The sequence below is a fragment of the Morchella sextelata genome, assembly GCF_020137385.1.
Source record: "Morchella sextelata strain SCLS chromosome Unknown scls_26, whole genome shotgun sequence".
Classification (NCBI taxonomy): domain Eukaryota; kingdom Fungi; phylum Ascomycota; class Pezizomycetes; order Pezizales; family Morchellaceae; genus Morchella; species Morchella sextelata.
Window position 1 is genome coordinate 638765 of NW_025408641.1, and position 23763 is coordinate 662527.

A 23763-nucleotide genomic window follows, 5' to 3' on the forward strand; every position below is an offset into this window, starting at 1 on the left:
GTTGGATATAGAAACATCAAAGTTCCTGGATTCAAACACATGCAGTTGTTGTACGGGCAGCTCTTAAGCTTGCAGACTCTCGTCAAAGTTATAATAATATCTGAGACACTGTTACTGTTACCCAGTCATAGATAAAGCGAGTCATTCCGCCCACTTCTCTCCTTCTTTTTGCCAAAATTGTGCCCCGCCTAATTACTACCATACATAAAAGAAGAAATCATAAATCATCTCTATCGACAAGTATCCAATTCATTTTTTTGGAGTCGGCAAACTTCCTTGATTCCTGCTTCTATAAGCCTGCTCATGGCTAATCCTCTTTTTTTTGTTGACCGCCCTATCCGATACCGTAACCTTCCCCAGAGAGCCGCATGAGACATGAAATAATGCCACGGAATGTTACCCCATGCCCGCTAGCAAGTTTAAAACATGAAAAACAACACAGGAAGAATAATAATAAAAGAATAAGATATAACAGGAGAAAAGCCCGGTTTACATCTTCAACCTCAAGACCCACAAAAATGGCACCCGACACCAGCGTCAAGACTAGATAAAACAATGCAAACTAACCTATCCACCGTTGAAATATAAAACGAATTTATGATGCCAATTCTTGCAGCCCCGACCACAAAGAAGCGGAATTATAACGCGGTAGATGCAATTGGCAAGACAGAAAAGGGGGTAACAAAAAAAGGTACTGTAAAACCAAAAAGAAAATAAAAAAGTGAAAAAAGTGAAAAGAGTTAACATGGAGAGCAATACACAGACTCCGAGAGAAGTAGTAATCGATATCCACCCATCATTTATTCGTCTCTTACATCATGCCGATGTCCAACCGCCTGCCACATCTACCCACTCAGAAAGACAACTTCCTGGCTTGCCTTCAATATCCAGAATATCAGTATCGCATCTACACCTGCACCCCACTCCATTCTCCTTCTCGGCATCCCAATGTTGCCAGTAGTCGTCCTCTTCTTTTGCCTTCTTTGGATCGGTAGTTGTCTTCTCAATGAACTTTGGTCTAGGAAGCTGTCGGGCGGGAGCATTGGCCGGACAGTGCTGAATCGTGGTGTGTCGGTAACCAAAGTCACGGAAATAGTGAACATCTGCGGGACCAAGGAGGGCACCAGCGGCAAGAGAATGAATTGGGGCATCTCCCCACTACAGTAATAATCAGTAATCAAATCTAACAGAACTGCAGGTATATTGGTGGGAAACACTAACCCGTTCTGTCCAGAAACCACCACTTTTATCCATCATTTGGAAGAAATCCTCGTAGGGTTTGCTTCGGAAAAAGTCCAAACGAGCGATTTCAAAGTTACTCCAGAAATGACACATGTTATACTTTTCCGTCTCCATCGCATCTGGATCTACATCTGGGAGCTTTCCACTGTTAGGGTCAAGCTTCAACACCTCTTCAGGAAGCTTGTCCAATTTCTTTTCCTTGGGTGGTTCCGGTTTCTCAAGGAACATCTCCCACAGTCCCTTGGATGTGATGTTGTTGGTTCTTTTATATGCGGACGCATAGCGGAAAAGGTTAGGCACTGTTTCCTTTAGTTCCTTGACCGCAATTGTGAAACCGTATGTCTTGTTGTTCCTTGCCATGTGCAAAAACGGGTCGCTGAATTCATTAGTATCTGTAGAAATGCATCATTATGGGGAGGAAATCATACTAAGTGATATCACAGAAGTATTTGATCTCGGGCTCCAAGCGCCAGTACCATTCGTACTTCGCCAGCAACTCGTGCTTGTAGAAAAACCTAACCACCCAATTCTAGTTAGAAATAGGTCCCTGGCCGACGTGAACTCATAACAATGTTCCATACCCAGAGTAAAACCGACACATGTGATGGTAACTGGCCATGCCACCGTACATAATTGCCGCATCTCCTTGCTTTGCGATCGATTCTGCGGCCTCATCATGGTCTACCCAATCAGGGAATCCCCACATGCTGGAGTCAATCTTTCCAAACTCAACCGAACCACTGGTGTAATTCTGAACAGTGTTCTTGAACTCCTCGCTGAAGACGCCGTCGTTGAGGAAGACGTAGGGATAGTGGTACCATCGATTGAAGTGACGTTCGATTGATTTGAGAGATTGAATAACACCCTCCAACTCCTTGTTCCGGGCCAGCACAACGAATGCCGCGTTTGCCCGCGGGGTGTTCGTCTCGGGTTCCAAGCATCCTGTAACAAAGGGCTTATCGAATTCTTCAGAGATTTTCCTGTATACTGGTCAGATACCCCTATCATACATCTATCGGCCATTTCAGACCGGGGGTGAAATCCCTACCTTATCGACGGAGGAGATCCAGATGGGATGAGTATTCTTGCCGGGGAATCGGGATGTCGAATGAATAGCACGAGTATGAGAAGGACAACTGTTACAGGGAAGAGTAGGATTACTCCTAATGGTATCGTAATGCTGTTCCCTTTAGATAACTTGACTCGTCGCCGCAGGAAAGCTAACCGCGGCGACAGTCGGTTCTTTGAAAAGTCCTCAAGCGACGGCATATTTGTCTTTGAGGGGAATCGTTGGTAAAGTTGGGTTACCAACCCCATACAGTCGGGAGTGAAGGATGGAGGGGGTTATTGCAAGGTTGATAGGGAAGGGGTTCGGTTACGATAATTCCTTCGAAAAGAAGCTTATCGAGTAATATATAACGCTTGAGCGATGAGATAGATGAAGGATAGAAAAAGAGAATGGCAAGGACGGTCCGAGAGAATGGCTGCTGTCAGAGCCAGTGCGTACTCCTAAAAAATCTCAGTACGTGCTCTGCGATGGCGCAAGTACTAGCCCCGGCAAAGGAATAAACGATAAGTGGAAGCAAGTAGAGAACACACCTATTACAATCGATGTTGTATGGATGATGAAGATGCCGGCGACCCAGCTCTGGTAAGAGGATTGGAGGATTCTAAAGATGATTGATTGCAGACAGCAGCAGACTTCGTCGCGAGAAGTGGCTGTTGGAGCCAAAAAACTGGGGGGGCCGCCGGTGTGGGACTTAGGGGAAAGGGAGAATCTGGCCTGCTTGTCGAGCAAAATCCCACCGTGTGATTAATCGGGTTAGCCGCATGTACCACTGTAGAGCAAAATATCAACCCCCACGTGCAAAAGCTTTTACTAAGCCTCGCCCAACTCCAAGTTGACCCTAGATGCTCTGAAAAATAATTTTTGGATTTCCTAAAACAGCCTAAACAATCATTAAATACGAGTTGCACGGATTATCACTCGCTAGGGCCCTCCGAAGGTGGTTGAAAGGGTGCCTACGCCCCCTGTCAATGCTGTCTGTTTAACTTTAACTCCAGTACTACATCAGTCTACATGTGCCTACTCTTCTCATAAGTGTAGGTGCAACATATATAGCTGTCAATTTGGGGCAGTTTTCATGCAGGTTCAAGGCATTTACATCTACTAATCTTATAATACCAACTCTATCTACTTCAACAGGGAGAATGAGGGATCGACCATAGCCTCAAAGGTTTCCATATAACAATATTTGAAATCCCATTTACTAGATTACCAGATCATACGAACTTGACTCGAATCCTTTCTATTACAACCCAAGTTATGCTGTTAGTAGGCATCGAGAGGTAAATCCTAAATATGTGCATAACGAGACCTTTATTTTGTAGATCTTGGTTAGGCTCGATCCAATCCATTTCTGGTGTTGCTGTGCTCAAGCTGCTAGTAGGGGGTTATTCCTGTTGCTATTTCTCATGAGCTTAAATACGCCAAAGGGTTCATTTTGGCAGATCGACGACGCCGATTTTAGAGTATTATACTCTTCCAAACCCATCCTCCAATCCAGAGGGCAATAGGACATCATCTTACCCCGATGAGATTTGCAAACCTACCAATAATTTACCCGGGTGTTTCAATCCCTTCCAGTCGAGCACATGGATCCCTCCCAAACCCAAACTTAAGCATAACCCGCCAAGCCATCCACCTCGTCACCGTCACGTCTCCCCTGCCACGCGCTCCCACCACAACACCAAACCCTCACCATGTCGCACAAGTCCAAAAACCTCCAATATGGTAATCCACATATCCCGCCATGCCGTCCGCGGGCCCCGGGCTAACCGCGCGCAGAAATGGAAGAGCCCGCCTTCCTGCGGCGCCTGCGGCAGCAGCACGCCGGCGGCGGTGGGCCGGACCGCTATATCGCGCCGCGCAATAAGAAGACGGCCGTGGACGACGAGGAGGATGCGCCGGCGTATGTGATGGAGGGGTCGGAGGTGTCGAGGGAGGAGTTTGATGCCCTCACGGCCAGGAAAGGGGCGCAGGCGGAGGGAGAGGAGGGAGCTGCTGCTGCGGAGGAGAGCGTTGTTCCTGATGGGGAGGAGAGTAAGGAGGCTGCGGGGAAGGTGAAGGGGGAGGAGGAGGCGGGGAGGGTGCTGAAGGAGAACGTCACTGAGATAGGCGTTAAGGGGAAGAAACGGAAGGCGACTAAGATCGGTGGCGATGATGAGGATGAGCCGGCTGAGAAAGAGGAGAAGGAGGAGGTGAAGGGTAAGAAGGGCAAGGCAACAAAGGCGGGCAGCAAACCTAAGAAACGAGCAGTCAAGCTATCGTTCGATCAGGAATGAGGGATCGGGGTAGTAATATGTTGTGTCCAATTGTCATAGGCTTCGAAGGTATATAATCCTCGCAGCGTGGTATCCTGGCTTGCGCTGGCGTTTGTGAGATTAAGTAGAAGTGATTAAGTAGAAACCTCTTTTAGTTTTCGTATGTTTCCTTCTGCGAGCCATTGGCTTTGAGCAATAGATAAGCACGCTGTAGAAATCAGTCACAGCTCTCGTAGAGGCAATGCTCTTCTTTCTGAAGCTGTCTTATTACCTCATGATGGCGCGAGGAAATAAGGTACCCCGCTTGCCTAAGGCTAGGAACCGGGCTTGTCCATCCCATATAGCGAGTGATCGCTTGTGGTTGATGCGTACCAGGGCCCCACGGCTCTGCCCGAGATCAAAGGGGCCCGTACCAAGTACTCGTGTATTCGTCTCCCGAAAGAAGGTCCATCAGTGCCATCTTCGGGATGACATTTCGTGTGGGTGAGAGTACTTGAACTTATCCATGTGGTCGGTGTTGATATATATTCATATCATGAACATCGTCATATATTTCTTAGATATCGGTCCTGATAACGTTGCATTGGGTTGTCTGCACTCCAATGGTCACTGTAACTTGAACATCGACCCGGCTACCCTCCGAAACTCAAGCGTGAACCCCCACTAACAAGTGGTGCTTTGTAGACATGAGTTATCTACAAGATCGCGGACATCATCCCGAACACCCCCGCGCAGTATCAATTTCGGCAGGTACTCTACACGATTGCAATTGCGGATGACATTCTGGGTTACAATCAAGAAGGCCAAGCATACGTTCTTCAATGGAAAGTCCCGACACTCGGAGCAGAGCAGGCCCAATCTCGAATCTAATCTATGGGGACCGACTCGATCTGATGCGGTAGCTCTTGGCAGTGGTAGCACACCCGACCAGCCCCCGCCGCTCCGCTCACCCTTGGGGCTAGCGCACATCCAATCACGAGTGAGCCCTGGTGATCAGCAGCACCCGCCCGACGAAACGAAACCTCCCCTCGACGCGCACACAGAGCAGGCCACCCAGGCAGGACACACAAACATCATGCCAAGCAGTAGCCTATTTGCATCACTTAGCACATCTACATACCGCTTAGAGAACATCTACAAACGAAACAGCTACTCCTCGAGCTGTTTATAAACCGATCTGCATCTACGGTCCGGCACGCCGCACATCGATCTTGGTAGATATATGAAATCCCAGATTACTGCGGTACCTCCGCACCCCTTCGGCCAAACCCTGGCTCCTGGGCATGCGATAGGTTTATCTATGCTTTTAAACGTTTACGTATTCCCAAAGCAAGCCCTTCCCGCCCGCCATCTTATCCTACGCGCATGCAGTCGTATCAGCGACCCCGAGAAACCTTCCTGGAATGTGGACTATCATTACCGCATGCGGGCGACAACTCCTTGTTGCCTGCTACACTCTGTTGCCCGCGCGCAACTGATAACCTATCAATTTGCGGACCCATGGGTTTCGGAGACCGTTTTAGAGCTGGCCAATGTAGCCTTTTTCTTTTGGCTTTGAGGATTTAAGTATTTATTTATTCGCCCGGTGATATATGGTCTGCCACGCTCCTAGCTCTATAAGTGACAACAAAACACCTTAATACGAGTACTTTTTTTGAGTCTACTTAGACGCTGTACTTATATACATTCGAAAGAAAAAGTCCCAGTAAGAGCTATTGAGCTTTCGATATATGACGGACATCAAGCCAGAACACCCGGACGTGGAAAAGCACCCTGAATCTATCTCGTCAGCGAAAGATGGCTCGACGGAACTTACAGCCCGAGTAATCGATATCGCTGCTGAAAGAGCACTATGCAGGCGGTTCGACTACAGACTGATGCCTGTTCTGGCGGTCATGTATCTCTTTAATGCGTATGTTGCTATACTAATATTAAAGATGTTTATGAAATAACCAAACTAATTGTGCTTGCACACAGGCTCGATAAAGGGAACCTTGGGAATGCAAAAACTAACGGATTTGAGAAAGACCTTGGCTTTAAGGGAAATCAGTACAATATAATCCTTTCTGTGTTCTATGTGCCATACGTCTTATTTGCGCCGCCCCTGGGGATGTTGGGAAAGAAGTATGGGCCTTCTAGGGTGCTCCCTTTGATGATGTTTGGGTTTGGGAGTATGACACTGCTTGGAGCCTGTGTTAAGAACTTCGGAGGCATGATGGCAGGTAAGTACATCCACTTTTAGAGCTGTTAGTAGCATAATACGGACTAACCGTCCTTACAGTCAGGTGGTTTTTGGGAATGGCTGAAAGTGCATTTTTCCCTTTGGTAAGTCAGTGCAGTATGTAATAGTAGTACATAGTAACATTAATGAATGAAAGACGGAGCTAACTTCTCTTACAACAGGTCATATACTACCTCACGACCTTCTACAGACGTGGCGAACTCGCCCGCCGTCTAGCAATATTCTATGCTGCTAGCAACATTGCAAATGCTTTCAGTGGTTAGTAGTTAATTTATGCAATCCCCAAACCAGAGCCTCCCTAACACACCCACCAGGTCTCCTAGCATTCGGCGTTTTCCAAATCGACCACTCCATCCCCTCATGGCGCTTCCTCTTCCTCATCGAAGGCTCCTGCACCGTCCTCTTCAGCTTCTTCGCCTGGTGGTACCTCCCCATGAGCGCCGCCAAAGCCCGCTTCCTCAGCGACGCCGAGAAGGAGCTCGCATTCCACCGCATCCAGGTCGACAGCTCCTCGATCGTCGACGAAAAGTTCAATCTGAAGGAGTCGCTGAAGGTGTTTAAGCTGCCGGTTGCGTGGGCGTGGCTGGCCATCGAGGTGTGTTTGGGAGTGCCGCTGCAGAGCGTGTCACTGTTCCTGCCGCAGATTGTGGGAAGGCTGGGGTACAATGTTATCAAGACGAACCTGTTTACTGTTGGTATGGGTTCCCCCACTTCTCTTGAAATGCGTGGGGAGAGACGTGCTGATTGATGGCTATTAGCTCCGAATGTAACTGGTGCGGTCATGTTGCTTATCCTAGCTTTCACATCGGACTTTACACGGCTGAGGTTTCCGTTCATTGCTCTAGGTGAGTATTTTAGGTGGTGATACGATCATTGACAACAGCTAACACCGCCCGTTCCTGGTAGGCTTTTCGTTCCCGCTCATCGGCTTCATCGTATACTCCAGCATCGACGTTCTCTCCGAGAAACAGATTGCCTACTTTGCCACATTCATGATGTGCTGGGGCACCTCAGCGCCCAGCGTACTGCTATCTACCTGGTGTAAGTGACGTGCCACCACGAACAAAACCCCACATATCTCGAGGCTAAAAAGAACCCCCCGTATACTACAGATAACAACAACATCGCCCACGAAGGCCGCAGAGTAGTCCTCACCTCCGTCGGAGTTCCAGTCGCAAACATGATGGGTATAACCGCCCACCCCCCACCCCCCACCCCCCACCCCCCTGATTCCTCTCTCCCTCTATCACTAACCTAACGCCCCACTAGGAATCGTCAGCTCTAATATCTTCCGCGCCCAAGACGCCCCCGACTACATCCGTAAGCCCCCCTTCCACTCCCCCTTCCCCTCCACTCCTTTCCCCCCCGCACCGCAGCGCAGCTAACTAACCACACGTACGTACAGCGGCCCTCGTGACAACCGCCTGCTTCGGCGCCGCAGGCGTCGTGCTCTCAGCCGGACTGGGCACCTTCATGATCTGCGACAACCGGCGGCGGGATCGGGAGCAGGGCGTGCGCATCGACGCAAGGGACGTGCCCACAAAGGTGTTGGCGAAGGGGCCCGACGCGGTCGAGTTTAGGTGGTTTTTGTAGATAGATAGCTGGAATGTTGTCAAGGAGGGGGGGTGCGTCATGGGGTGTCACTCGGTCGCTGGTGGTTGTGATAATGTATCGTTCCGTAGTTTAATTGGAGATATTTTTATTGCTGTTTCAGAAGGAGATGTGGAGTCTTGGGTTGGGTGCTGTTGGAGTATCTGTGGTTGTTGGTCTAGTTGATAGATTAATTGGATTTTCCCAGCGGTTCTCTCCCTCTCTCCCCGCTTTCCTGTATCATACAAATCAACGAACCAATCTAGAAGCTCTCCACTAGTTGACAGCGTGAAGGGATAGACTCGACCATACTCTCCACCACTCGGGGCGAGGGTCTAGCTAACTAACTACGTGTACACAACCTCCCCACCGGCGCAGCCCCCCAGTAAACCCCAAGACCGCAAACTCCGATCCGACCCCCAACAGAACAAAGAACACAAACGACCACCACCACCACACCACACAATCCATCCAGACAGTGGCGGTCGACACACTCTTCCGTCATCCATCCACGCCACATTCCCCGCGGAGTATGACGCGCGCGGGTGCGAAGGCTATATATAGCAAGGTCAAGGTGGCGGCGGCGGCGGCGACGAGGGCAGGTCCAGCTGGGCCCTGGGGTGGATGTCCGGTAACATCATATACCGGACCCGCCACTGGGGGTGGTTGTTGTTGGACAGCGCAGGACGTTTTGGCCTCGCAGCTCGTACGAACACCCTTGCACTGGCTACGAGTGATACACTATGACGCACACGCACATCATTCACAACGTGAAAAGACTCAAGATGCACACGCAACCACCAGGCAGCCCGCAGCAAGACCCGCAAATCTCCCTGCGCCCCTGACTTTATTTTTTATATTTATTCCGTCGACAAACACCTCATCCCCCCCCTCCATCACCACCACAGACTCGGGAGGGGGAAACAAAGTAACTAACTACATATAATAACACAACAGATATTCCCGCGACGCGGTAAGGAAAGGTTTTTAAAAAAACACACTAACAAAGTCCCTCAATGTCCAGTATTGTGGGGATAGAAAAGGAGAGGGAAAAGGGGGAAACCCCCCAAGCATGCAGGAGATTATCCTCCCCGTTATCTACTGTACCTATGGCTGATATACTCGCCAAGCAGCAGCATACAAAGAAAAAGAAAGAAAAAAAAGGGGACAAAAATCGAACACTCTCAGTATCGTGGAGAAATATAACACAAGCCCGAGATGTCAAAAAGAAATGAAAGAGAAGAGACTAGAAGGTTAATATCTTGCGTCCTCGCCCTACATAAACTAACAGAATCCCCGCATCCCCCCGCCCATCCCCGTACCCAAACCACGCGCCAAAAAAAGACGTGTCGTTGCTCCGGTCCCAAGATGAAACCATAACTCCAGACAAGGTAGGATTCACAAAAAAGAAAAAAAAGGAAAAAAACACAAAAAACCCATTCCCAAAAAGAAGAGGAAATCAGAAACAGATGAGATCAAATAGGGAAAGGAAATAAAGGAAAGGAAGAGATAACTCTTTTTGAACAAGGTACTTGCACTTACTGCCCGCCCATCTTGGCCACGCCCTCAAGATATGCCAACAACCCTTGTCTCTCCGTGCCAAGCGGGCTCTTTAGCGGCTCGCTCTTTTCCTTTCTGGCGGCGCGGCCTCTGCTGGCGCTGCGGCTCCTCCCGCCGCTAGCAGGGTTGGGGTTGGAATAGGCCTGCTCGGGGTTGGGAAGCACTGGCTCTGGAGCCGGCGGGACGCCGCCGGTGAACATGGCGAGGAGGGTTTGCTGCTGGCTACTGATGCTGTCCCTGCGATCAATGTTGTTCGGTGGTGGAGCGTACTGAGATGTTTGCCTTGCAACACCCGGAGATGCGCGGTACTGAGCCTGCGGTCCCACGGTCGATGAGCGGGATGTCGGTGCGTGTATAACTTGTGGCGGGGGGGCAAAAGCCTGCCCCGAGGCGACGCTAGCGGCGCGAGGGCTGTCACCACGGAGGGTGGCCAAAAGAGCAGCTTGCTGCGCGGTGTGTGTTACCCTTGGGGTCCTAGGAGCTGCCTGCGGCTTCGCGACTGGCTGTTCGTAGGGAGCGGCAGGCGGGGCCCTAAATTCTACCTTCGGGGATGCAGCAGCCCGTGGTGCTAGTGGAGGCGGGGCCTGTGCAGGTTGTTGCGGTGCTGGTGTCGCTCCTGTTAGAATAGACAGTAGGGTACCTGCTTGTTCTCCCGGGATCGAGGGTAGAGGAATGGTTGTCTCTACTGCAGGTGTAGGCACCATGGGCGGCCTATACCCGTTCTGGTTTACAGGTGAGAATGCATATGGCTGCGGCTGCGGCGGCAGTGCGTAGTTTACACGACCATGATGTTGGTTCTGATGGCTCTGATGATTTTGATGATTCTGATGATTTTGATGATTCTGATGATTTTGATAGTTTTGATGATTTTGATAGTTTGGTTGATTTTGAAAGCCTGATTGGCCCTGATATCCTGGTTGATTCTGATAGTTTGGCTGATTCTGATAATTCTGATTATACCGAGCGGATGGATAATTAGACATTGGCGGTGGCGATGAAGGTAGTTGAGTAGTCGAATCTGGCACGTTTCGTGGGAACTCAGGCCACCCAGTATTTGACCCGATAATACCACTGTTAGTAGAGCTTGGTGCCTGCTTTATAGGCGCCGATTTCTGCGATTGCGGCGAATTAACGTAGTTCTGGACGGCTGGTGTTGCACGCTGAGGAGATGCCAACCGCTGGCCACTTCCTTGGGGAGGGACGCGCGGAGTTACGGGTTCGCCAGATCCATTTTTGAGCATTGAAAGCAACGCTCGCGGGTTCGGCTCCAGTTGCTCTACATTCAGAGAGACACCCGACTGCTGGTTCGGAGAAGGCCCAGCGCCCAGCATGTTCATCAACCTCGCGGACTGGTCCCCATGAACTGCTGCTGGTTGCACATGTTGCGCTTGTACCTGTTGGGGTTGTATTTGTTGTACTTGGTGTACTTGTTGCCCCTCCTGATTACTCGAGGATCCGAAAAACATGTTCTTGAGCCTCATTGAAGCTTCATCGGTACTTGAATACCCATTGGCCGTAGCTGCATCGTTCTGCGGCGGCGGCGGAATACCAATGGAATTCCGTAGCTGAGCTGATGGATCTGGAATTGGAGACGCAACCTCCTCCTCAACCTCAGTCTCATCTGCTATCCTGTTTGCTGCCGCCGCAAGGCTCTGCTGATGCTGCTCTTGTAGCCACTTCTTGCCCTTTGTAGAGATCCATTTCCGCAAGTCCTTGAGGAACGGAGCCACCATGTAGTATTTCCCAGTCCGCACCTCGTTCTGCGGCGGCCCATTCTTCTTCTTGGAATACGCGGGGAGATCGGTAAGGCGATGCCATTTGATATCCTACCAACAGCTGTCAGCACCCCACCACCCCACCAGCACACACACACAATACGCACACTGATCTCCTTTCTTGTCTGGCACTCGAACACCGTGTCCTCCGAAACGCCAGGTATGATATATAACCTCAGATTCTGGTCCCTCATCACAATCTCTACATAGTCCTCCTCCTTCGCCAAGCCCTCACAGTCGAACCCGGTCTCTTCAAATACCTCTCTGATTGCACAGACCATGTCGTCTTCATCCTTGTTGATCTTGCCCCTTGGGTAGCTCCAGCTCGCGCCCTTCTTGTAGCCCTTCACAAGTAGAAGCTTATCCATTGTCGGGTTCAGGATGATGGCCCCTCGCACAGGCACCCGCGTCTTGTAGGACATGAAGTTGATGAATGCACTTTCCGCACCGCCAGCGGGGAGACCGGCGATAACGGGGAGGGGCAGCACGGCAAAGATCTTTGAGATGAAGCTACGGAGGTTGAGCGTTGGCAGGGCAGGGTTGATGTCCCGGAGGAAGTCCTCGTAGTACCATTGCGCGGCTTCGATCTGGAAGGATAGTCGCTGTACGGGGGAGAGGGGAGGGGATCAATTCAGTATTTTACGCATTTTACGGGACGAAAGCGTTAAATGTAGCTTGCTGGTTGGAAAACAAACCTCGATTGAGTTCAACTCCTCCTCCGGGATGTTGAGAATGAATCTGTTTTGTTGGCACCGCTCGTCAGCGACCGAAAATGACAACTAGCACAAACAATGACGGGGGGGCATTTTTTTCTGTTGCGTACCGTACACAGAGGTCATCGAGGGTCTCTGGAAGTGTCGAGCGACTAAGGATCTAAAAAAGGCATCAGCCTCATGTTCCTCCTCTATATCTCCTCCGTGTCAATTCATTCTCCACAACAGAAACGCACATAAGTAGAAGTGTAAGGCTCCATGCAACTCGGTGATGCTCTCCCTCGGGATCAAAGCGATTCCCACAGAGACGAAAAAAACTTTGACAATAAAGAAAGAAAAAACTTGGTACTGAAAACCAAGGGGGTTGTGGATGGTATGAAGGAAAATAGAACTAGGAAGAAGTAGTAGTAGTAGTAGTAGTAGTAGTAGTAGTTTTTACTCGAACAAGGAAGGAAAAGATCGAAAAGACCAGAGCCAGTGGGGGGAATATGACAACGGGGGGGGACACACAACCAGGGGGTGAGTGGAAGGTTAGGATGAAGGTTGAAAGCGAGAAATTTTTTTTTTTTTTTGGTGGATCGCGATATGATGATGAGGTGGTGGGGGAAAGCTGCCTGCGGGATTCAGGCAGGCAAGGTAGGCCAATGTGGTGGGACCTCTTCCGCTTTTCTGTAACACGCAGTTTGGCCTTATGCATATTTGTGCCCAGCCTGGCCGCCTTCTGTGTGAGTGTGTGGCATGAGCTCTTCCTCTTCTTCTTCTTCTTCTGCTGCCACAGTTGCTTTCTGAAGTCTCTCTCCACCTCTACGATATTTTCTAGGGTTTACTTTTCGCGATGATGATTCATGTATGTGCCGAGCTAGGTAGATCTCGAACGGTTTGATAGCCCTTAGAGCTCAAATGTTGAACTGTTGGGTGCACAGCCACAGCCACGGCATCTCCGAGCCACTGCTCATGAAGCTGAGCACCGCCACCCCATGACGTTGTGCGTGTGGCAACCAACCAACGCTGTTCAGGATGTGTGGAGCTCAACACTCTATCGACTATCACTCGCCAGCCAGCCAGCGCACTCACACCCGCGCACTCGTTCTGTCGCTCAATCACGCTCACACTGCCCGTGCTGCACGTCTTGTTGGAGCTTGTTCGAGCTTGATTTTCTTTCTCTATCTACTTGCCATTCCCACACCATCAACCGCCCGCCATCGGAAAAAACGATCCAATCAAGCACCCGGTCTGCATAATTGTCACCTGTGAAAGCAGTTTCTTCCAAGTTTTTTTACTGGCTATGAGCCCCTTGCTGGAGCTACGGAGGTTTCCTTGTAGAGGCGTGATGATGTTTGATATAAATGTTCAATGGCTCCTGCTGCCAGTCCGGTCCTTCAGTCTCCTGTTCTCTATCTCAATTCTATCTTTCCTCCACCATAGAAGCTAGGCTAGCTAAGTACTTAGCTGCCAGGCGAACAAGCAAGATACCCACTGCACTCTCCGCTCTGTCTCACCAAGAAAGCTCCCCCACCAAGACCGAGCTACAAACAAGGAAATTACATACAACCAGCTCAGACCACCTCATCTCCCATACATCTCATAATATAAAACTTAGACATCTCCCCCATAAAAGTCTAAATCCCCCCACCGCTCCATAAATAACCACCAAACGACATGGCCGGCCTCATCGCAAAAGTCGTCTTCAACAAGATCCTGCACGAGAACGCCTCAAACAACCAGGGCCGCACCGACCCATACTTCGAGACGGTGCCCGCCGCGCGCCTCTCCACCTCCCGCACCAAGAAGGTCCGCCGCGCCCTCCCGCCGGGCCTCTCCCCCGAAGATGAGCGCACCCTCGTCAAGGTCAAGCGCCGCGCCTACCGCCTCGACATGGCGTTCGGGGAGTTCTGCGGGATGAAGATGGGATGGAGCTCTCTCATTGCTATCGTCCCGGGCATTGGTGATGTTGCAGATCGTAAGTCCAACCACCACCACCACTCCCCATTATAGAGCTACATACTTTTCCGTGAAACAATCTCTAACAGAAAACCACCAACAGTGCTCCTAGCAATGATGGTGATCCGCACCGCCTCCGAGGCCAACCTCCCCACCTCCGTCACGCTGCAGATGGTCTTCAACGTCATCATCGACTTCGTCATCGGGCTGATCCCCTTCCTGGGCGACCTGATGGACATCGCCTTCAAGGCCAACACCCGCAATGCCATCGTCCTCGAAGACTACCTGCGCCAGCGCGGCGCTGCGAATATCGCCGCACAAGGACTCCCGCCGCAGCAGGATCCGAGCCTGGGCGCCAATTACGACCGGCTGGAGGATCAGCAGCCGCTGGCGCAGCCGCCGCCGGTGTACCAGAGTTCCGGGTTGCGGGGCGGGTGGTTTGGTGGGGCGGCGAGGAGGGAGGATGATTTGGAGGCGGCGAGAGGGGAGAGGAGGGAGGGCGGTGGTGAGAGGCATAAGAGCTCTAGACATGGGGGGGAGAGGCATGGCGGCGAGAGGCATAAGAGCTCGAAGAGTAAGTCTTCGAGAGATAGAAGTGTGAGGATGGGGCCGCAGGAGAATGGTACTACTGTGCGATAGATGGCATGTTAAGAGTATAAAAATGTGTATTTAGGTTGTGTTTTGTAAACTTTGGGGAACGGAGTTCGATGGTCATACCAATGATTTTTTTCTATTTACCTCTTATTTTCTATCTTCTTATTTCTTTGTATTATTTTTTTCTTTCTTTATCTTCCTTTTTCTATTTAGCTAGCGTTCGGTAGTAGCGGCCACTGTCGGCGAATATTACTATTCATTTTTTATCCAATTAAAATCTTTATTGAAAACTGTTACTCTACTAGTGCACTGTGTTGTTTTGTCGTCCTAAATATCATTTCCAGCCCCCACGGCAGCAGTACCCGGGAATATTCGCTAACGAAATAATATTGACGGCCCAACACAAATATAAGAAACTACAAAATTATAAAGGCTACCCAGAATATGATTGGAGGCACTGGTTGACCTATGAATCGTCCCATCCTTTGCTTACTGCCTGCGCGCTTAATTTGCAGTCATGATACCAATTTGCTTTAGAATCTTGCGACACCAAGTATCCGTTTAACTTGTGTATCTCACAAGCTTAATTATATAAAAATTAAAAACTTGTGGGGTTCGTTTCTCCTCAAGTGTGTTTATGTTCTACTCACAAGAGCGTGCCCAGTCTTCTTGCTGTATGCCATGTCCTTTCCCCCCTGAGCCAAGTCAAACGTGATGGTCAGTAGTACCTATGTAGTGAGGTACCGGTACCGAATCTCTACAACCACCGATGCGAGCGATGAGATGCATTTCATCCAGGACAGAAGTGATCAACTAGATAGGTACCCGTAGCCTCGTAGAGTAATCAATCAATCAATATTAATCAATCTCAGTCACTTGCAGTGCCTTACCTAGAGCACATACCTGGAGTAGAGTAGAGCGCAATACTTGATTCTCTCCGCCCCGGCCCCCCCTCAAGCGTTCCCAGGTCCATTCTACCGGAGATCCCCGTGGGCAGTAACTAGAAGTGCTCTACCTATATGTAAGTAAGTAACCACCGCCGCGCCGCGCCGCGCCGCACCGCACCGACCCCTGACCATCCGTTCCTCTTTTCACCTTTCCCCAATCCAATTCACGTGCATCACCTCAACCTCGGTCCGGGCCTGTCTGGCTACTCACATTCACATACTCGCATCCCATTCGTGCAGCGCAGCGCAGCAGCAGAGAAGAAGAAAAAAGCTATCCCTAGCACCATACCGCGATGACCTGTCACTGAGTGATATCCGTGATTACCGTAACCGTAAGCCAGTAGTCCGGCGGGTAGTCGAGTTGAGAGCGAGTGCGTGTGCGAGAGAGCGCGGAAGGAAGGAATGAAGACACCACCACCGTCACCCCAAGACTCCCCAGCTCTCCTCTATCTCCTCGCGCTATGTGATCCGGACCACGATAAACAAACCAACACCTACTTCACCCAGCACTGCGCAAACACCCACAATAACAACCAATACATCAACACCCCCGGAACAATGTCGCCCAATAATAATTATAATGACCTTGGCCCGTTCGCCGGCCTGGGCGGCGGGATGCCCGGCGGCGGGAAGGACATGGGCGGTATCAACATCGACGAGGCAATCCGGCAGCTGAGGAAACACCTCCCGGGTGCGATGTCGCGTTTGCACCACTTCCTACTAAGGATGAACAAGTGAGTATATATACCATATAGATATATATATGTCTTAATATATATCTCTATACTTCTTGCTGTTTACCTGCGCCCTCTTTCCGTCTCATCTTCCCCCCCCCCCCCCCGCGTTTCTCGGAGGAGGTCTGAACCGAACTGACATGTTGCGTGCTTGCGCGCGCGGCGTTCTTTAGGATGATGTCCACCCCCGGCGGCGTTGACAAAGTGCTCATGACGATCTCCTACACGCTGCAAATGCTGTCACCGAACCTCCCGCGCGGCTCTCCGCTCGTAAAGTCCATCAGCTCCCTCACGTCCCTCATCTCCGACATCCGCATCTTCAACCGTCTCTGGGGGCTGCTCGGCATCTACGCCTGGGGCCACAGCATCGTCCAGCACCCGCCGCGGGACCTCACGATCCGGCGGATCGTCGCGGCGCAGGTGCTGGTCAATGCGTGCTTCCAGGGCCTGGAGAACGTGGCGTATCTGGCGTCCCACCAGGTGCTGAGGATCAGCAAGCAGGGCCAGAGCAAGCTGTGGATGTGGAGCAGTAGGTTCTGGATGGCGCATGTGGGGCTCGAGTTCTGGAGGTTGCAGAGGGTGCGGGAGATGAGGATGGGCAAGATCAGTAGGGGCCTGCTACAGCGGGGTGAGAAGAAGGAGGAGGAGGACGAGTGGAAGAAGAACATTATTAGTAATTTGGCGTATGCGCCGTTGACGGTATGTTGCAGTCCTTTATTTTTATTTTTATTTTTATTCCATTTTATTGGGAGGCCGAGACCTTTTTTTTTTTTTTTTTTTTTTGGCTTGAGCGGGAACGGGTATGGTGCGACATATGGCTGACGATTTATTTTTTTGTGACGATGTAGCTGCATTGGTCCGTCCAGAATGGGATGATTGGTCCGTCGGCGGTGGGCGCTCTGGGGAGCGTCGCGGCAGTCATTGGATTGCAGAACGCATGGAATTCAACTGCATGAATATATATACTTCGTGGGTTTTGTGTCTAGCACTAGGAGAGAGTGGTTTCTTCATGTATAGAGGATTTTATGTTTTTTTATTTTCCTTTTTACATTCCTTGTTTTTTTATGGATGGGCTTCTTTTGTTATATCTGATGGCGGGGGGTTTTGCGATGTTTATCTTTCTGCCTTTTTAGGTCATCTTTTTTTTTTTTGTGTATGTACTCTAGATGTATATCGTGATATGTGATGAGGAGATGAATTGGTATCAACGAGTAATTTTTATGATTTATGCTTGCGGTGCATAGGTGTCTATTTGGCTCTGGCTGATAGGCTGGATACATTGTTCTCATAAACAAAACGAAACACCTCCTATGGTTTCGATAATAAGTGCACATGATATCTGGGAGTGGCTGCGGGCGGTGCTGGCGGGGTTATCAACTACCTAACCAGTGTCTAGCTATGAAGGAGCCTTAGGCGGCGTCGAGAACCGGCTTTCCCAGCTATCTTCAATATCCTCCTTTTCCACCACGAGTTCAAACACGCCTCCAGTTCCATCGCGTGTCGCGCCCGACATCTAGAAGCCTGGAGGCTGCGAGGACGTACGTTGCGAGTTAGCGGGTAAGCTGGGGAGCGTGCATCATAGTATATCACTCGCCCACTCCAAGTCAGCTGGGTAACCGCGATCCAACCTACCTCCACGTGCACCACGGCTATGGTTATAGCGATATCCGCGCTTTGCTCCCTACCCACGCGCCAGAGCATACTGTTCTCATGTAAGAACAGTCCGTCTGCTATGTACGCTTGGGCTTCTGTGCAGGAGCGGGCGGGTTGTCTATCACGGCAGGAGTTGGGGGGCGGGCCGGGACCGGGCTTGTGGCGTGGGCTATGAGCCATCTCGGGTCGGGTCGGGACATGAGCTCAAGCCGACTTGGATCTTGGAGGGCGAGGCTTTGAAAAGCTTGAGGTGGGCGCTCGAGATACTGCTCGAGTTTTTGAGTCAATCATCGGGAATGCACAACACGTTCCTAGAAAACGGGGTAAAATGTGAGCATAATATACGTATACTTATACTCCGTTCCCCTGACGAGTAAGCCCCTACGTGCTGAGCTTTGGGGCCGAGTCTTGCGCCCCTCACCATACGGAATCGGATGCCGAATCCGCAACTAAGGGACGTATGTAAATCGAATTCTGGGTTCGGTACACAGAGAGCTCGCTCGACAGGAAAACGGAATATAGGTAAAATAGCCATATAAATGGCCTACCGGGGGTAACTAAGGTTGGGCTCGACTCGTTCTAGCTGTAAGAAACAGCGAGGTTTAGTGAACCGTCTATCCCATCGACTGTAAGCGGATTCGGGTCATCCGGGCACCAAATCCTTGGCAACACAACCAGGAGAAAAAATCTTAAGAAGATAAATTGAATCAAAATAATACAGGAGGAGTGCAATATAGCTATATCTCATAATGATACTTTTTTTTAACGTGTGGTTCTCAGTTGCGTAAGCATGATGGGATACGTATAGATACTCGCTCTTTCTATCACTCATATCTCACCTTATGGCATGGAACATAGCAGCTCTAGGCTAACTCGGGTCTAAGCTCATCTATCGAAGTAAGAGGCTTGAACGAGCCCGACTTACCATTTAGAGTGGTGAGGCTTCCCCCTAACGAGCAAAACCTCGAGCACAAAGCTCGAACTAGCTCTTCTCATGGGCCACAGTACTAGGAGTGGTGTCCAGGGCGTTCTGTGTAGTGATGGGCATGAGACAGGACGAGACGAAACTTAGGAAAGTCTCGTCTCGTCTTGTATTATTCAAATTGAGTCTCGAAAGTCTCGAGACAATGGTCTAGTCTCGTCAAAGTCTCGAGACTTATCGTTATGTGGCCTCGGGCTACGAAAGCTCTATAGTCATATTGATCAATACAAATCAAGGGTCCAGATCTTTTGGAATCAGGGCTGGAGAATACATTCAAGTGGGTAAAAAAAAAATCAAAAAAGTCTCGAGACTTGTCTCGAGAGTGCATATAGGCCGGTCTTGTCTTGTCTTGTCTTGTCAGCCCTCAGGTCTCGTCTTTTACCAAAAGTCTCGAGACAACTTGTCTCGTACCCATCACTAGTTCTGTGTGCGGTTTAGATCGAGTAAAATGGACGAAGGCTATGGTATCTGGTGGTTATGGTACTTGTAGGCTTGTAAACAGACTTAAAATTGGTGGTCGTGGCGGGTAAGGGGTCCGGATTGTATGCATTGTGGAGTTGCAATACTTACCCCGTTTGGCTACATAGACCACGAGAGGGCCCTAAAGGTGGAGGACAGCTGTACTTCTTAATCCGCGTTTCTGGGTGAAATCTGAGGGTGGACAGCGCAGCGTCAATCGTAAAATTTTGGCGTCGTCCTATAGCTAAGTAGCTAGCTAACGTATAACTTTGTGGCCAGTGTCAATAGTCAGCGAGTTGAGAGCTCGTAGGTTGCTGTTGAAACCCCGAGTCGTCGTGAGTCCGTATGCTACCAGATGGAGGCATTATTCTGAATTAACGAGCGCTGTGTGGGCACGTACCTTTGTCACTGTTGTTTGATCGAACGGCATCTTGCCAGCATATTTCAATGATATGATGAGTCGACCCCGAGAAAAACACCGGTACCGGGTAACTTTAGACGTGTAGGCAAGTCGACAAAATATGAAGCGGTAATCGTGAGGACTTTGCTGTTCTCTTCTTCTTCTCCTTTCCTCTCGGGCCCAGCGTCTATCGAAGTTGGCTAACCGTGCGAATCCGGCATCCTCACCATGCGAGCTAGACAAGCCCGATCACAGACTATCACTCGCTAGTTGACGAAGACTCCTACTCCCACAAGGTTAGGTGAGAACACACACAGAAACGGTGGGGGTGTGATTTTTGGTGTTCTGTGACTCCCCTATGCCAGCGGTGGGGTAGACCATCTACGTGGCTACATTACACATGGTGATTTCGGGCAATCGTGCAAGTATACCGTTTTGATGCCAAGAAGCACCCCGACACCAAAGGATCAAACTTAACCTTCCTTGCAATTGACTCATACCATCAATTCGTCGTTGTCAAGATTTATTGACTCAGTTCTAATCAGTATCAAAGATAAAGCAAGAAAGTTATTCTCGCCCAAATGGCCTGTGGAAGCAGAATGCACTACATCACGGAGATGCCAACAAGTGACAAACTCGCACACCATGGATGGTTTTTTGACGCACCCAAATACCAGTACAGAGGTAATGAGCTCAAATACCGCTTAATACACTCAGACCATCTAATATATACTAATATTATACACACCACATGGAGATCCCCTTCAAATCCTTCAAATCGTGGGAAAACGGACCTGCTAGCAGAGTCACAATTCTAAAAGCACAGTGTCAAATACCTCGACGACTAGGGTTAGATTTGATCATGACACAATACACCGTATGTGTATGGATAGAATGAATATACTGATCAAGTAATGGTCCAAGCAATCGCATACCAGTAGTCAAAGAGCATTCATATTGTCGACTTTGGAGCACAAAGCCCCGTTTGCCTGGAGATCGAGATGAAGGGGGACAAATAGTTTGAATGAACGTGACAGCTACAGTGATAGTAAAAAATTTACTCGTAGTAAAAAGCCCTCATCCCACGCTCTTCGGTATCTTTCTCCCTGATAGATGGTAACTGGGCCTTTTCCATTAAGAAACTATGGTAACTACCGAAGATCTTCGCCGTTTATTGGATCCGAGCACGATACAGCCCGATGGCCTACGGGGAAGTCTTCCGGGGTATTTTGAATATAAGATGCTTGCAACTTCCCGATTAGAGGTTTTAGTGTTTGGGATGACTATTGAGATACCTTACGTGGAATTAAGAATTTCGAGAACCAGGCATGACACTTCTCCTTTCTTCCTAAGGCCATCTAGCTAGCTAGTCTCTTACTTGCTTTTTTTCGTTTGGTCGCTACTGTGGTACCCCAAAACTTTCCATATGGGCGGTAAAACTGTGGAGCTTGTCTAAACGTGCACATTACAGCTAGAGATCTGGAGATTTCTGATTGCACAGATGCATTGATACTAGAGATGTTCTAGTTAAGCCACAAATCTACTTTCAGCTCCAGCTTTCTCGATCTCGACATTGCATCCTATTGCTTATGCATCTCATTAAGTGATAGGTGTGCGCGCGCGAAAAGTCAATAGATACTATGCCAAGTCATATAATACATATGACACAACAGCGCATAAAACTCCCGCCAGAATTGGTTCTTGATTTCACAAGGCCTGCCTAGGCTTTGACTACCGCTTCTAATGTCTGTCCTGGGCTCCAAAAATCAGAAAAAGAAAATAATCTTTGATTACATTAGCACCTATCAATGATTTACGAGTGCCAATATTTACACTTTACATTACAAGGCTTGCCGCTTGAGCAAGAAAGAAAGCAATTTCGCACTTACGTATGGCTACGATAAGAGTTGGAAGAAAGGGCATATCTCGGATCATGCTACTGAGGCAATACGTAGTCGTAAGCGGTAGTTGGAGCTGGTAATGTAGCTAGTGGGGTACGTCTATTACAGCTAGACACTTATGAGACACAGCTTGTACCTTGAGATTGGGTCCGTGATCATGCATGCGCGTATGGGAGCCCAATGATGTTATAGTTGGTAAAACCCGTTAGATCTGTCTACCGTTGCCAATGGCTAGGAAAGAAATCTCAATGGAAGCGCCCTCTCTAGCACATTTCTCTCTCTATACATTAATCCAACAAAGCTTCACGAAAAGGGAGATCCCAGGGGTCCATCTATTGAGTGAATTACTGAAATTCCCTCGGTCGTCATACTTCTAACTTAGTATCTGAGATATATATTAAGAAAAAGGAAAAGATCAAGTTATTCGCAAATCTCCGGGATTCTCTGGATGTTGTGGGTCCTACAGAAACGCACGATTCAGGATCAGAATCATTCTTTCAGCCTATGCCTATTAGAAGCAAGAGCTCATAGAAGTAACGCAATTGATTAGATAGATAGCAACACGAGATCTGAAACCCTTGGAGATTTGTTATGCTATGCCTAGACCTATATAGTTACATCAGTGGAGGTTTGTTCGCAGTATAGCGGAAATTTCAAGAACAAATCATCTTTACAGGGCGACAGTACATCATCAGAAACAAGAACGCGTGAGCTCGATCGGCATTCAGAAAAGTAACCACGGTATGCCAGATTTATGTCTTCTTGTCACGAGGGATATTACATTTCTAAAGACTAGATAGTGCCAGCCAAGAAAGCACTTAGACCATAACCAGCACTATCAATGATTTATTTGCGGGTACTGTTTCTAATTACACCTATGACTTTATTTGATGAACAACACCTGACTGACATATCATTCGCGCTCTCCAAAACATAATAAAAACAAATACATGATCTCATGGTTCGTACGCCGTACATATACTTCTAGATTATGGTGGCTGATCAGATCTCTCGATCCCGTAGATTGGTACGAATCTAGAATGACGTGTGGAAACCAACAAGATACGAAGGATCCGAGGTGGTCCCCATGGATATCCCAAATCAAGTTACTAGTAATCATATCAGCTTTAGATGTCTTGCACTTTCCAGAGTTAAACAAGGGCCAAAGACATGTAATATTTGCGTATGATATGCCACAAGTATGGTGCGCACCATATATATGTCAGAGGTTTAGGGAATATAAGTGTCTGCAATATTAGCTATGCGCGCACATAACCGCGAGCTTCAAGACATTCGCTGTGCGAAGCAATTTCTCCCTGTTTAACAAGACATGAACCCTCGCAATTAATGAAGTAATCAATGACATGAACCCCCGGCCGAGCTCGAGTGAGACATCATGACCTAGCCGAGCACGCGTGGGGAAAAAGTAAATTGCGTGCCGATAACGTGAAATGCGATAGCTAACCCGAGATAGAATAATCAAAGTACCAATGACTGGGGTTACAAAGTCTATGAGGGTGCGGGAGGATCACTATTGCTTTCAGCGATGGCGAACCTCCACCCCGCATTTTCTAGTACATTACCGCCCATACAAAAGATGCGAGCCAATGGTTTGCGGTTTGCTTCACATTCCACTGCTTACTAGCATGCGAGAAACTGGTGATAAGTGTGGGGCAGTCTAGGGCTGAGATGAGTTACTGTCTTGC

At 49.2% G+C, this 23763-nt stretch overlaps 8 protein-coding genes across 8 annotated transcripts; 5 read left to right on the plus strand and 3 right to left on the minus strand.

Moving 5' to 3' along the window:
• Positions 1-816: 816 nt before the first annotated feature.
• Positions 817-2559, minus strand: H6S33_008448 (uncharacterized protein; the record flags this gene model as incomplete). Its single annotated transcript, XM_044839796.1, has 5 exons — positions 817-1158; positions 1222-1634; positions 1684-1757; positions 1824-2222; positions 2291-2559. The coding sequence occupies 5 exons, from the start codon at positions 2557-2559 to the stop codon at positions 817-819; spliced, it is 1497 nt and encodes a 498-aa protein (XP_044687993.1).
• Positions 2560-4005: 1446 nt separating this feature from the next.
• Positions 4006-4587, plus strand: H6S33_008449 (uncharacterized protein; the record flags this gene model as incomplete). The annotated part of the gene is made up of 2 exons (XM_044839798.1): positions 4006-4036; positions 4091-4587. 2 exons carry the CDS (start codon positions 4006-4008, stop codon positions 4585-4587), a joined length of 528 nt encoding a protein of 175 aa, XP_044687994.1.
• Positions 4588-5341: 754 nt separating this feature from the next.
• On the plus strand, positions 5342-5737 carry H6S33_008450 (uncharacterized protein; the record flags this gene model as incomplete). The annotated part of the gene is made up of 1 exon (XM_044839799.1): positions 5342-5737. The coding sequence occupies one exon, from the start codon at positions 5342-5344 to the stop codon at positions 5735-5737; it is 396 nt and encodes a 131-aa protein (XP_044687995.1).
• A 559-nt stretch (positions 5738-6296) lies between these two features.
• On the plus strand, positions 6297-8401 carry H6S33_008451 (uncharacterized protein; the record flags this gene model as incomplete). Its single annotated transcript, XM_044839800.1, has 10 exons — positions 6297-6478; positions 6544-6788; positions 6848-6891; positions 6970-7066; positions 7123-7503; positions 7567-7653; positions 7715-7849; positions 7921-7995; positions 8078-8128; positions 8214-8401. The coding sequence occupies 10 exons, from the start codon at positions 6297-6299 to the stop codon at positions 8399-8401; spliced, it is 1485 nt and encodes a 494-aa protein (XP_044687996.1).
• Positions 8402-9936: 1535 nt separating this feature from the next.
• Positions 9937-12706, minus strand: H6S33_008452 (uncharacterized protein; the record flags this gene model as incomplete). Its single annotated transcript, XM_044839801.1, has 6 exons — positions 9937-10976; positions 11145-11784; positions 11841-12335; positions 12429-12471; positions 12557-12606; positions 12683-12706. The coding sequence occupies 6 exons, from the start codon at positions 12704-12706 to the stop codon at positions 9937-9939; spliced, it is 2292 nt and encodes a 763-aa protein (XP_044687997.1).
• A 1399-nt stretch (positions 12707-14105) lies between these two features.
• On the plus strand, positions 14106-15026 carry H6S33_008453 (uncharacterized protein; the record flags this gene model as incomplete). The annotated part of the gene is made up of 2 exons (XM_044839802.1): positions 14106-14406; positions 14491-15026. The coding sequence occupies 2 exons, from the start codon at positions 14106-14108 to the stop codon at positions 15024-15026; spliced, it is 837 nt and encodes a 278-aa protein (XP_044687998.1).
• Positions 15027-15616: 590 nt separating this feature from the next.
• On the minus strand, positions 15617-16160 carry H6S33_008454 (uncharacterized protein; the record flags this gene model as incomplete). Its single annotated transcript, XM_044839803.1, has 4 exons — positions 15617-15676; positions 15732-15794; positions 15885-15992; positions 16140-16160. The coding sequence occupies 4 exons, from the start codon at positions 16158-16160 to the stop codon at positions 15617-15619; spliced, it is 252 nt and encodes an 83-aa protein (XP_044687999.1).
• Positions 16161-16330: 170 nt separating this feature from the next.
• H6S33_008455 (uncharacterized protein) lies at positions 16331-17618 on the plus strand (the record flags this gene model as incomplete). Its single annotated transcript, XM_044839804.1, has 3 exons — positions 16331-16662; positions 16836-17361; positions 17511-17618. 3 exons carry the CDS (start codon positions 16331-16333, stop codon positions 17616-17618), a joined length of 966 nt encoding a protein of 321 aa, XP_044688000.1.
• Positions 17619-23763: the final 6145 nt, after the last annotated feature.